Source organism: Rana temporaria, chromosome 1 (genome assembly GCF_905171775.1).
Source record: "Rana temporaria chromosome 1, aRanTem1.1, whole genome shotgun sequence".
Taxonomy (NCBI): domain Eukaryota; kingdom Metazoa; phylum Chordata; class Amphibia; order Anura; family Ranidae; genus Rana; species Rana temporaria.
Genome location: NC_053489.1, coordinates 353,693,323 through 353,706,263, shown reverse-complemented (window position 1 = coordinate 353,706,263; position 12,941 = coordinate 353,693,323). Strand labels below are relative to the sequence as shown.

Sequence of the window (12,941 nt, the reverse complement as noted above, 5' to 3'; positions counted from 1 at the left end):
AGCCCCCTTAATATTTTTTATGGCAAAATCACTTTAGGAGGTATACTGAAGTTTTGTAAATTGCAGTGACTCATATTGGTCACTGAGTGTCACTGTGGTAGTATGACTTTATGACTGTGGAAAGCGCCAGAACTAAAACTTTGTAATCATACTCCTATACATATGATGGCACTAATTTATTAATAATTTTTTTTGTCATTGTATTTCTGTTATTTTATTGATTTAGTCCATGGATTCATACATTTTTCACTTTTTTGTTTTTATAGAAAAGATTCTGCAAGCCCAATAAAGCCATTTGCTAATGAGTGCACATATTAAATAATGTTGTAGTGAAATATTATTTATTCAAGGATAACTAAAGGCAAGATTTTTTTTTGTTTTGTTTTTGAGTGGAGAAGGATTAGAATGCTTGTCAGTTTTTAATATTGTCTCGGCAACCATTAGGGGGAGTCACCTAGGGTTGCCACCTTTTCTTCAAGTCAAACCCGAACACTTTAGCGGCACAGGCCACATGTTTTTTGTAGTATACACAATAGGATTATAAAAGATCTGGGACACCTTTGGGTGCCTCAAGAAGAGTGGTAATGCAGCTCGCTGCGGCAAACAGTGGTTGTGGCCAAACTGCTCTTGCTGACATCATGCCCCCCCCCTTTGCCAAATGAGAAAGGGAATGGCTTAGCACATGCAGTACTCTTGCATATTTATAAAAGTAAATATATAGGGGAGGATATAGAAAGGAATGGGATTAGAGGCAAAAATAAAAAGTAAAAAATGTAGTCATTGAAAAAAGCAAAGTATTTAAAAAGTACTTTGTTATTACAAGTAAATATTTGGCAAATTACACATTTGTATAACATATTTTGCTCAGTTTTTCAAATAAAGTGCCAAAAACTGTTTTCATAAATATTTCAGGAAAAACGTAAAAATGGCAAACTAGATATATGACTGTTCTTTCATTTAAACAATGATGCAGATTTGTGAATTTTTGCTTGCTTGTTCTTTGCATCGCCACCATTTCCTTAAACTTTTTGCTTCCAATTTGACAGTTTTGTTGTTGGCACCTTTAGACTTTCTAGAATTGACAGTACATGTGGCTTTGATGTTTTGAAGTGGGTCGTACTGAGGGCTGATGGTTTCCGGGCACTGAAACTTCTCTCGAATCACGTAGCCCAGACGCGTGGTTCCTATAAATCCACTAGGAGTAGAGACAATTCGGGTGACAGTTGCATATACATATTGTACTGCAAGCAGGGCACCTGTGTAATGGTACATGACAAGAAAGAAGCATTAACATTATGTACTAGATGCCTAGTCATATATACATTACAATTTGAACAGAAAATCAATTTAACCCCTTCCTGACCGCCGCATGTACATATACGTCGGCAGAATGGCACGTACAGACACATTGGCGTACCTGTACGTCCCTGCCTAGACGTGGGTCGGGGGTCCGATCGGGACCCCCCCCCCACGACTTGCGGCGGTCGGGTCCCCTCGGGGAGCGATCCGGGACGACGGCGTGGCTATTTGTTTTAGCCGCTCCGTCGCGTTCGCTCCCCGGAGCTGAAGTACGGGGAGAGCCGTGTGTAAACACGGCTTCCCCGTGCTTCACTATGGCGCTGCAGCGATCGAGTGATCCCTTATGTAGGGAGACTCGATCGATGACGTCATTCCTACAGCCACACCCCCCTACAGTTGTAAACACACACACAGTGTACACCAAATCCTACAGCGCCACCTGTGGTTAACTCCCAAACTGCAACTGTCATTTTCACAATAAAGAATGCAATTTAAATGCATTTTTTGTTGTGAAAATGACAATGGTCCCAAAAATGTGTCAAAATTGTCCGAAGTGTCCGCCATAATGACGCAGTCACGAAAAAAATCGCTGATCGCCGCCATTAGTAGTAAAAAAATTTTTTTTTATAAAAATGCAATAAAACTATCCCCTATTTTGTAAACGCTATAAATTTTGCGCAAACCAATCGATAAACGCTTATTGCGTTTTTTTTTTACCAAAAATAGGTACAAGAATATGTATCGCCCTAAACTGAGGAAAAAAAAATGTTATATATGTTTTTGGGGGATATTTATTATAGCAAAAAGTAAAAAATATTGCATTTTTTTCAAAATTGTCGCTCTATTTTTGTTTATAGCGCAAAAAATAAAAACCGCCGAGGTGATCAAATACCACCAAAAGAAATCTCTATTTGTGGGGAAAAAAGGACGCCAATTTTGTTTGGGAGCCACGTCGCACGACCGCGCAATTGTCTGTTAAAGCGACGCAGTCCCAAACTGTAAAAACACCTTGGGTCTTTAGGCAGCAATATGGTCTGGGGCTTAAGTGGTTAATATGTTGGTGAAATGTGGTTTGCTGTAAATGCAATTCCTTTCTTAAGTGTAAACCGCTAAATACACAATTGAAATTGTAAATACCAAATCATTTGTCATGTTGTACAGTAGTCTTTCGTGAAATCATGAGTCACAGGCTCTCATCAAAAGAGCTCAACTACGCCAGCCTTCTTCACCCATATCATAGAAGTCGCACTACAGTTTTTATGAATAGAAAGCAATTTGTCAATGGAGTGTTAGGAATGATTAACAGGTCCGCCCCCTTCCATAATAGATCCTGCTTCATCCAAATAAGCTAAAATATGGCTTCTATGAATGGAGCAGGTAGGAGGAAGGGGCGAGCATAGTCAGACTTTTGATGAGAAATGGGGAAAGAACCCATAGGAGTTCTGGAGGGAAGGAGGGAATCGGGCAGCCGCAGTCTCAACCTAAGAATAATAAACTGTATTGATAGCAATTTCAAAATGATGGAACAAAATATAAATGGCAGACCATTTTTCTACCAAGGCTGTGGCTACTTTTTAGAAAACAAGCTATAAGACTTTGTACACATTTGGGGGGGGGGGGGTGAGGTCTTACTAAAACTGGTGTAATCCAAATCTGGTGCTACTGTGCATAGTAACCATAAGCTTCAATTTACAGCTTGTTCAATTAAGCATTGAAAATAAGCTCCTGTTTACACTGGTGTGATTTTTTTTTCATGCGATTTGACAGTCACAAATCACATGACAAGTTACACCTCATTGTCGGCAATGGAGCCATTCAAATTGCCATGACTCCTGTCGCAGAAACTTTGAAAAAGATTCCTGCAATACTTATGATTTCCAATTTCATTGCCACTCACATAGACTTCTTTTAAACAAAGTCGCAATGAATCTGGAGGTGCAAATTGCACTTATCTGTGACTTCCACTGAAGTATCCCGATTTCAAAGCCACACCGTGAACTGGAGCTAGAACCTTGAAGCTTAGACCTAGAAGCTTATTTGTTATTATGCACAGCTGCACAGATTCTGTGTGCACCAGTTTTATTAAATCTCCCCCTTTGTTTTGATGCTCCTGGAAAGTATTTGGCTAACTAAAAATGAAAGTTGGGCTTAGTTTTTTTTAAAACAAATGTTTTTTATTTCTGTTTTTGCTTTTTTTTTTTTACAATACACAATATACGTTGTTTTACAAATAAACAGCGTAATACGTGGTGAATCATTGCGATTCCAAGAACACTGAGGGGTTGATTTACAAGGCAAATAGACTGTGCACTTTGCAAGTGCAGTTGCTCCAAAGCTTAGTAAATGTGGGGAAGCTCTGCTGATTTCCACCATCCAATCATGTACAACCAAAAATGCTGTTTTCTCAAGTCGTCTTCCAGGACGGCACAATGAGAAATGAATGGCTCCACCTGACAGGCAACACGATCAAACGAGAGGTTAAAAACCCCGCCCCTCCCCGTGCACCTCCTTTGATTGTGTTTCCCCACAGCAAAACCGTTTGTTTTTTTGATCCCTTAGACCTGAAGGCCTGGGGCTGGAGGTCTCCCACTGGGAGCAGAGCCGTAAGCTGTGGAAGCCTCTGGGCTCAGCAGGACAAGGTGGTCCTTCCTGAGGGGTGTCCCTATGTACACTCAGGGGGGACGTCAGAAGAACCCCCCTGAGAATTTGAGGACCCTAGGTTAGGTGACCCTAGAACTCCAAAAGGCTGGTTTCTCCTCTCTTCTCCCCCTACCTGCTGGATGTCCAGTACAGTGGCGGGATGGGCGCTCTTGCGGTGCTTCTTTGAAGCCAAGGGCTGTCTGCCTTGCCGCTCGCGCGGTTTACGGGGCTTTTTACTGCCCTTCTGTCAGGGGGAGTGCGGCACCATCTTCCCAACGTCTGTGTGATTCTCCCTCTAGCGCCGGGAGATGACGTAATGCGACTCTGTGTTACTTCCGGTTCCGGCTCCGGCAAGATGGCGACGGCCAGCAGCGTTTTCTCCCACAGAGAAGCAATGGTCTCGGCAGACGCAAGTGCCTGGGACACTCCAGCAGAGCAGCCAGGGAGAGAGGCGCCTGATCGGTCCAGCGATGGAGCATGAGGACCGGCCTTCCACGGCCACAGCTGCAGAGGAGACCACTGGGGTGAGTCCTCCCATTCAGCAGGGGTTTATGATGGGGAAGGGTACCCCGACTCTTCCCCTTGTTACCACACAGGGTACTTTTGGCATGTGAAGCATACCTGTGTGTTCTTGTGTTGCAGGAGAAGACATCACTGCCCAGGGGGGAGCTAGCCGTCCTTCTAAAAGCCCTGCCCACTCCAAGAGATGCGATTATTGTAATGGAAAATTACCCTCAGATTACTCCAAACCCTTCTGCTTTAGATGCATCCAAAAGTTAGCGGGAAAGGAGACTTCTCAGGTTATGAGGGACTTCCTCTCTGTCCAGACCCAGATGCTTGCCACTCTCAAGGAGTTTCAGACCTCCCTTAAGACTAAGGAACCTGAGTCACACACCTCGGGGGGGGGCTCCTCATCTCAGGAGGGTTCCTCCTCTTCCAGATTGGGTAGAGTTCGCCAAGAATCTCTGAGATCCCTCTTATTGCAAGATTCAGATGACTCGGAGGCTCCCCCTGCTTCTCTGTTCCCCCCCAGGTGAGCACTGCGGGGAGGGAGAGGAGGTGAGTGCTGCAGGGAGGGAGAGACAGAGGAGCGGAGGGGGGCGGCGGCCCGCTGTCACTGAAGCCGGCCCACTAAGCCATCGGCCCACCGGGAAACTCCCTGTAGTCCCAATGGTCAGTCCATCCCTGCTTCCCACCCTCTTGGTATGATTATTGGTTTGTATAAGGCCCCGTACACACGACCGGATCTATCCGCTGGGATTTATCCGCGGATCAGTCCCAGCGGATAGATCCGGTCGTGTGTAGGCCCGAGCAGACATTTTCCAGCGGATAAAAATCCAGCCGGCAGATTACTCCAAACCCTTCTGCTTTAGATGCATCCAAAAGTTAGCGGGAAAGGAGACTTCTCAGGTTATGAGGGACTTCCTCTCTGTCCAGACCCAGATGCTTGCCACTCTCAAGGAGTTTCAGACCTCCCTTAAGACTAAGGAACCTGAGTCACACACCTCGGGGGGGGGCTCCTCATCTCAGGAGGGTTCCTCCTCTTCCAGATTGGGTAGAGTTCGCCAAGAATCTCTGAGATCCCTCTTATTGCAAGATTCAGATGACTCGGAGGCCCCTGACCAGGGCCCTTCTTAAGAGGGTCTGGTCGATAGTCAGGCAGAGGAAGAGGATGAAGATTCCAGGGCAGGAAAACACATTTTTTAGCTGACGATATGGAGGCCCTCCTCAGCGCGGTTTACGCCTCTGAGGAGATTCAGCAGCCAGTGGAACAAGTGTCCGCACAGGAAAGAATGTACCAAGGCTTAGTGAGGCTCCAATTCAGAGCCATTCCGGTACACCAGTCACTCAAAGATATCATCCTTAGGGAATGGAGGGAACCTGAGAGAAAGTTTCTAAGGTATAAAACTTGGAAGCGTCGGTGCCCCTTTAAGGAGGAGAATGAGAATAAATTCTTTAAGATACCTAGATTGGACACCTCCTTGGCACAGGTGTCCAAACAATCCAACCTCTCTTTTGAGGATACAGGTAACCTAAAGGCTCTGATGGATCGGTGTACAGAGACTACCTTGCGTGGGGCTTGGGAGGCCAATGCAGCAGCAATGAGCCCCGCGTTGACCTCAGCATGCATAGCTAGAAATGCGGATGCTTGGATTTCCAGGCTGATGGACCATGTTTCCCGTGTTTCTAAGTCCAAGGAGATACTAGACTCACTACAGGTCATAGGTAGCGCAGTGGCTTATCTAGCCGACGCTGCGGTGGAGACCGTGCGAACCACCGCAAAGACGGGAGCCCTCGTGAACGCTGCTAGAAGAGCAGTGTGGGTCAAGATGTGGGACGGCGACAATGCGTCCAAGACCCTCCTTTGTGGTCTCCCATTCGTGGGCTCCCTCCTTTTCAGCACAGGGCTCGATCAGGCCCTGACTAGGTCTACTGAAAAGGGTAAAAAATTCCCCACCAAACCTAAACGGGATAAAAGTATGTTTTTTCGAGACCCCCAGGGTAGAAACCGCTTTTCAGAGAAAAAGCCTGCCGGTAATGGACGTTGGGGAGTTGGAAAGGACAAACAAAAAGGGAATATCCTCTTTTTCAACCAAAAATCCAACGATAAAGACTAAGTGACAGGAGAGTTGGGGGAAGGCTTTCCCATTTTCTCTCCAGGTGGGAGAGGGATCCCCTGTACCTTTCCAAAGTGGTATCTAAGTTCCACAGGACACAAGAGATAGTTCTCCCATCTTTTTGTTCAAATCCCCAGAATAAAATAATTGTCTGGATGTCAGATGGTGTCTATTATCTTATTTGGATAGGGTAAGCGAATTTAGGAAATCCAGCCATCTATTAATAAATTTTTCTGGGCAGAAAAAAGGCCATCAGGCATCCAGAGCATCTATTTCTAGATGGATCAGGAAGACAATTTCTCTAGCCTATGAACAGGCTGGTAAAAAAGCCCCAAGAGTTAAAGCACACTCTACGCGGTCCCTAGCAACCTCCTGGGCAGAAAGGGCCGGAGCTTCGGTTGAGCAGATTTGCAACGCTGTGACTTGGTCAAGCCAGAATACATTCTTAAGGCATTATAGAGTGGAGCTGCTGTCACCTCAGGACTTGGCATTCGGTAGGAAGGTCCTGCAAGCAGTGGTCCCGCCCTAAGGTAGGGCTGAAGCTACTTGCTACTCTCTCATTGTGCCGTCCTGGAAGACGACTTGAGAAAGTACCAGTACCAGACTGGCCCACTTTGATAGGTCTCTCCTATGGCAGCCGGACAACTCCCGCCCCCCCCCCAGTCACCCAAGCCCCCTCTCCCCCTTCACTAGCCGTTCTACTTTATTAGAGTAAAACGGCTGGTACTGGTACTCTTATAGGCAGTACCAGTGGGGAAGCTAGACATTATTTCACCCGGGCAAAGAATCAGTTTGGTGCCCCCCCCATGGGACAAGATTAGGCAGAAGTGAGAAACTCCCAGGCCATAGCTGTTGAGTCAGCTGTCTGTCCCCTCCCCCGTGCTCCTTCTGGTCCCCCCCTTGCTCCTTTGTCATCCCCCTGCTCCTCTGGTGCTCCCCCTGCTTCTCTGTTCCCCCCCAGGTGAGCACTGCGGGGAGGGAGAGGAGGTGAGTGCTGCAGGGAGGGAGAGACAGAGGAGCGGAGGGGGGCGGCGGCCCGCTGTCACTGAAGCCGGCCCACTAAGCCATCGGCCCACCGGGAAACTCCCTGTAGTCCCAATGGTCAGTCCATCCCTGCTTCCCACCCTCTTGGTATGATTATTGGTTTGTATAAGGCCCCGTACACACGACCGGATCTATCCGCTGGGATTTATCCGCGGATCAGTCCCAGCGGATATATCCGGTCGTGTGTAGGCCCGAGCAGACATTTTCCAGCGGATAAAAATCCAGCCGGCGGATTTCCAGCGGATAAAAATTTCGTAGCATGCTACAAAATCTATCCGCTGGAATCCTGTCCGTCGGACTTATCCGGTCGTCTGTACAGACTCACCGGATAAGTCCGTCCGATCCCCATCCCTCGCATGCATCGGAATGATTCGATGGTGTGTACAGCCATCGGATCGAAATCCGGAGGAGAAATGTCAGATGGAAACGGTCCGGTGGACCGTTTCCATCGGATATCCCCTCGTCTGCACGAGGCCTTAGAGTTTTCGTGATATCTTACACGCCCATGCACTGGTGTGGGTCTATACTTTGTGACAAACTGAGGAGCACGGGGAGGGGCGGGGTTTTTAACCTCTCATTTGATTGTGTTTCCTGTCAGGTGGAGCCAGTCATCTCTCATTGTGCCGTCCTGTAAGACTTCCCAGAAACACCGTTACCGGTAAGTGTAACTGGTACTTTTTTTTTTTTTCTTGCATGAGATGAGGTATAGCGTCACTTTACAAAGAATACCCAATTTACTAAACTCTGGAGCAACTCCATTTGCAAAGTGCATAGCAGGGACTAAATAAGGAATGGAAACCTCTCTGCCGAAGCCATATAAAGTGGGGAGAGGAGGTGAGTCAGTGCTCTGGCTCATTTACTTCTGTGTGTGAACTTTAGCTTGAGCTATTGAGCTCTTTAAATATATATTTTTTTATAGAAGGATGCAAGGAGAAAGCAGCTGCCTGGACATAAGAATACAAAATATCCATATCCAAATATGTACAAAAACACTATAGATTTCTTTAAGCATTCTGAGTAGATGAATATATTCAGAACTGATTAAGGGCTTATTTACACTTGCTTCAAATTGTGGCATTTGACATGCTTTTTAAAGGATCAAAGCACCCGTCGCTAAATTAAATGGTAAGCTTACAGTCCTGTTCGCGTGTTTCGTTTTCTTTGCTTTCCTTTACTTCAAAAATTATACCCCATGTAACTTTCTTGGTAATTAAAAGTGTCTCCAAAGCCTCTATAGAAATCTATGACAACACCCAATATCAGCACCTACAGCTTTTGAGAGACTTTTATTCAGAGTTAGTTTTACTTTGGTTTGGAGGTGTTGCAGGTATGAGATATCCAAGGATGTACTGGGAAACCAACAAGCAACTGGAAAGACTTTATCAGCAGTCCCTTCCAGTTCATGTGTATATATTCTGTGAGTGTCTGATGCAAATGTCACATCTAGTGTGCAGTGGAGTGGAGGAATTCTCCAAAACCTTTGAAATTGAGCGAGCGCATCGTACCCTGCCACGTGCTCCGCAACCTGGTGCCCCCCCGAGATCTCGCATTGCAAAATTTTTGAATTTCCAGGATAAGGTTGCTATTCTACGCCTAGCAAGAGAAAAAGGTCCCCTCAAGTTCAACGGTAACAACATCTCCATCTACCCTGATTTCTCGGCTGAAATACAACGCCAGCGTATATCTTTTGCTGCAGTGAAAGACCGTCTCCGCAATGAAGGCCTTCCTTATGCAATGTTGTTCCCAGCTAAGTTAAGAATCATCTATGAAGGGAAAGCTCACTTTTGCTCTTGTCCTAAAGATGCTATGGCTTGGCTGGATGCAAGATTTGGGAAACGTCCCAGACACCGTCTCAACTGATCCAGCAAGCAACGGTTCCGGAGTTTCATAGCGACCCTTTCCCTTTTTCCTACATGCCCCCCCGGGATACCGGGTCCTTTGGGAGATGGGTCCTGTTCATTCAGGGGGACTGGGGGGAGGGGGTTTTTGCCTTTTAATTATCCTTTACGTTGGGATGTCTGAATATTAGTTATCCCCTCACTCCCGGGCTTGAATGGCTCTCCTCTGTGTTAACTTTAATTTGTTCTTTGAAATTCTCCAGCAGGAGCCACTACTACGCTATTGGCGACTTCGATGTGACCCTGGACAGCAATACCTGTTGCACTGCCTGTAAGGTACTGTCGCTATGGTGCCACTTGCACTGATCACTGTTGTGCCTTTTATAATCCCAGTTTCTTTTTGATCCTGCACCATGGACGTTTCCAATACATCTGTGAGCCCATATGGAACTACCACTTTCCCCAGTACCAGTAGGTGGCGTGGCCACAGGGCTTTCTGCTCCCTTTCATAACTGTTGCTAAAGGGGGTGGAACTTTGTTTTGGGATCCAATGCTCACTGTGTTGGGGTTAGTAGAGCAAGGTGGGGGGTGGGACGGGGTGGTGGTTTGGGTGGTCTTCTCACGGGTTCCTTGTGCAGAGAATGATCGCCCACTGTGGAGTTCGGTTGGTTAGTTTGCTCCTATGATCACTTGCTTTTTATTATTAATGCATCACTGCTATCGACTACATCGTGGGATTCATTATAGGTGGAGTACTGCATTGGTTACTTACTCTTGCATTGTACTAACTGTATTCACTCATGGCAGACACGGTTAAAATTCTTTCATGGAATGTTAGAGGGTTAAACTCACCTCATAAGCGGTCCCTGATTTTTTCCTATTTGAAAAAACACAAGCCTCATATTATTTGTCTCCAAGAGACTCACCTTATGGGCCCTAAGCTGAAATTCCTTAAACGTCCCTGGTTGGCCACTGAATATCATGCCACTTACTCCAGTTTTTCGCGAGGGGTCTCGATCTTGGTGGCGAAGGCCCTCACGGCTGAGACTCTGAGTGTAAAAACATCCGGAAGGTAGACAATTCTCCTGTCATTTGGATTCTTTCCACACTATGTCTCGCATAGATATGGCATTTGCCCCGGCGGATGTGCTCCCACTGGTTCATTCGGTCACATATTTGCCCAGAGGAATCTCGGGCCACGCCCCCTTGCTGGTCGGTCTCCTTCTTCTGCCAAAAACAGGCCCTCGGGTCTGGAGATTGAACTCTTATTGGCTTGAGGATGAGATTGTACAGGCAGAGTGCCAAAAAAGTATGGCTGACTACTGGAGTCTCAATCAGGGTACAACTGGACTCAGCAATGCCTGGGAGGCTTCCAAGGCAGTGCTGAGAGGATCATTTATGTCCATTACGGGCATATTGCGTAAAAACAATCAACAGCGCACTGAAGAACTTGAACAGGCTTTGGTACTGTCAGAGGCTGAGTACTCTAAGCGGCCCACTGCGGATACATTTGCTTCTTGGCTCCGTAGTCCCAGGGACTATGAACTTCGGTTATTAGATCTCACTAAAAAACGTATGCTCTATGTCACACAGAAGACATTTGAGCATGATAACAAAGCGGGTCGCCTACTCGCGTATATCACCAGGGCTGAGAGTGCCCCTGTTTCTATTCCTAGGATATCGATCTCAGGCAATCAGATTAGCGATGTCCCTCAGGATATAACAGATGCCTTTCTTTTTATCGTGACCTTTACACCTCCAGAGCCAACTACTCAGACACGCAGTTTGACGATTATTTTGACCACATACCACTACCTAGACTGACGGACCGGGTTCGGGAGGAGTTGGATGAAACGCTGTCTGTGGAGGAACTTTCACTTGCAATCTCACAGATGCCGGCGCATAAGTCTCCAGGTTTAGACGGATTCCCAGTAGAATGGTACAAGAAATTCCAACACCTTCTTGGCCCTCTTTTACTTAAGACATATAATGAGGCGTTGAAAGAGGGGGTACTTCCCCCCTCGATGAGAGAGGCGCTGATTGTTTTGCTTCTCAAACCCAGGAAAGATCCGTTGAAATGTGACTCTTACCGTCCGATATCCCTTATAAATGTGGATACCAAAATTCTGGCTAAGGCCCTTGCAAACCGTCTGAACAAGGTGATTGCTCACCTGGTGGGAAGTGATCAGGGTGGTTTTATCCCAGGTAGGTCGACCAGAATGAACATTCGTAGACTGTTCCATAACTTGACGTTTGCACACGACTGTCCATCGACCCGGATTGTAGTGTCCCTAGACACCTATAAGGCCTTTGACAGTGTGGAATGGCCATACCTGTTCCGGGTCTTGCAGATGTATGGTTTCGGCCCTCGCCTGGTTGCCTGGATTCGACTCCTCTATACCATGCCGATTGCCCGTATTCGCATTAATTCACAGGTTACAGACGCCTTCCAAATTACTAGGGGGACCAGGCAGGGCTGTCCGCTGTCACCCCTTCTATTTGCCCTGGCCATGGAGCCCCTCGCTATACGGATACGCAATTCCCCACTTCTTAGGGGATATGCCCATTAATGCTATAGAGGAGCGGATCTCACTCTATGCTGACGATACGTTGGTGTACTTGGCAGACGCCCAGGACTCACTTGCTAACGTGTTAGAAATGGTGTCTGACTTTGGGGACTTCTCGGGATTCCGAGTGAATTGGGAGAAGTCCATCATTTACCCCATAGATCGGTCACCTACTCTACAAATTCATTCAGACTCTAAGTTGCAGGTGGCCACCTCGTTTAGATATTTGGGTGTTGTGGTTCAATTGCCATTATCCCTGTATATTGCCAATAACCTGGGCCCTGTACTGCTTCAGTTGCAGACCCAGACTAAACAGTGGAGGGACTTGCCCCTAGATCTGATGGGGCGTGCCAACGTCTTAAAGATGATATACCTACCCAAACTACTATATGTCCTAGCTAACGCCCCATGCAAAATTCCTAAATCCTTTTTTAAAAGCATCAATTCGATTTGTATAGCGTTCCTCCGGAACGGTAAGGCCCCTAGAGTAGCACTGGAGACGCTTCGACTTCCGTCACACCTAGCAGGATTAGCTTTCCCTGATTTTTACCTTTACTATCAAGCATCTCAATTGGTTAATATTCATGATTGGTTGCACCCTGATTCAAATAATGCATGCACCACTACTGAGGGGGCTATGGTCACGTCGTTCGAGACATTGCACAACATTGTCTATCGTGGATGCACTCCGCCTGGACCGGAACTGACTGTGCTGCATACCTTTCTATCCTTGTTTAAAACAGTGACTCTCAAACATGCCCCGGTTCATGGACGACATCCCCAAATAATCCACTATGGTTCAATCCGTCACTTCCGGAAATTAATACTTTGCCTGACCCTCAGAGGTAGATATCCAGGGGGGTCAAATACCTGTGCCACCTATATGCCCCGCAGGGCTTTAAATCCTTCGCCCAGATGAGAAAAGACTTCGACCT

General features: G+C 46.7%; 1 protein-coding gene across 1 annotated transcript in view; it reads right to left on the bottom strand.

The window, feature by feature from the left end:
- Positions 1–795: 795 nt before the first annotated feature.
- Positions 796–12,941, bottom strand: part of NWD1 (NACHT and WD repeat domain containing 1) — a 106,833-nt gene continuing 94,687 nt past the window's right edge. Inside the window, exon 21 of the mRNA XM_040321131.1 lies at positions 796–1,256. Within this exon, the coding sequence (XP_040177065.1) occupies positions 958–1,256 (299 nt within the window). The 3' untranslated portion in view covers positions 796–957. The remainder of the gene's footprint in view (positions 1,257–12,941) is intronic.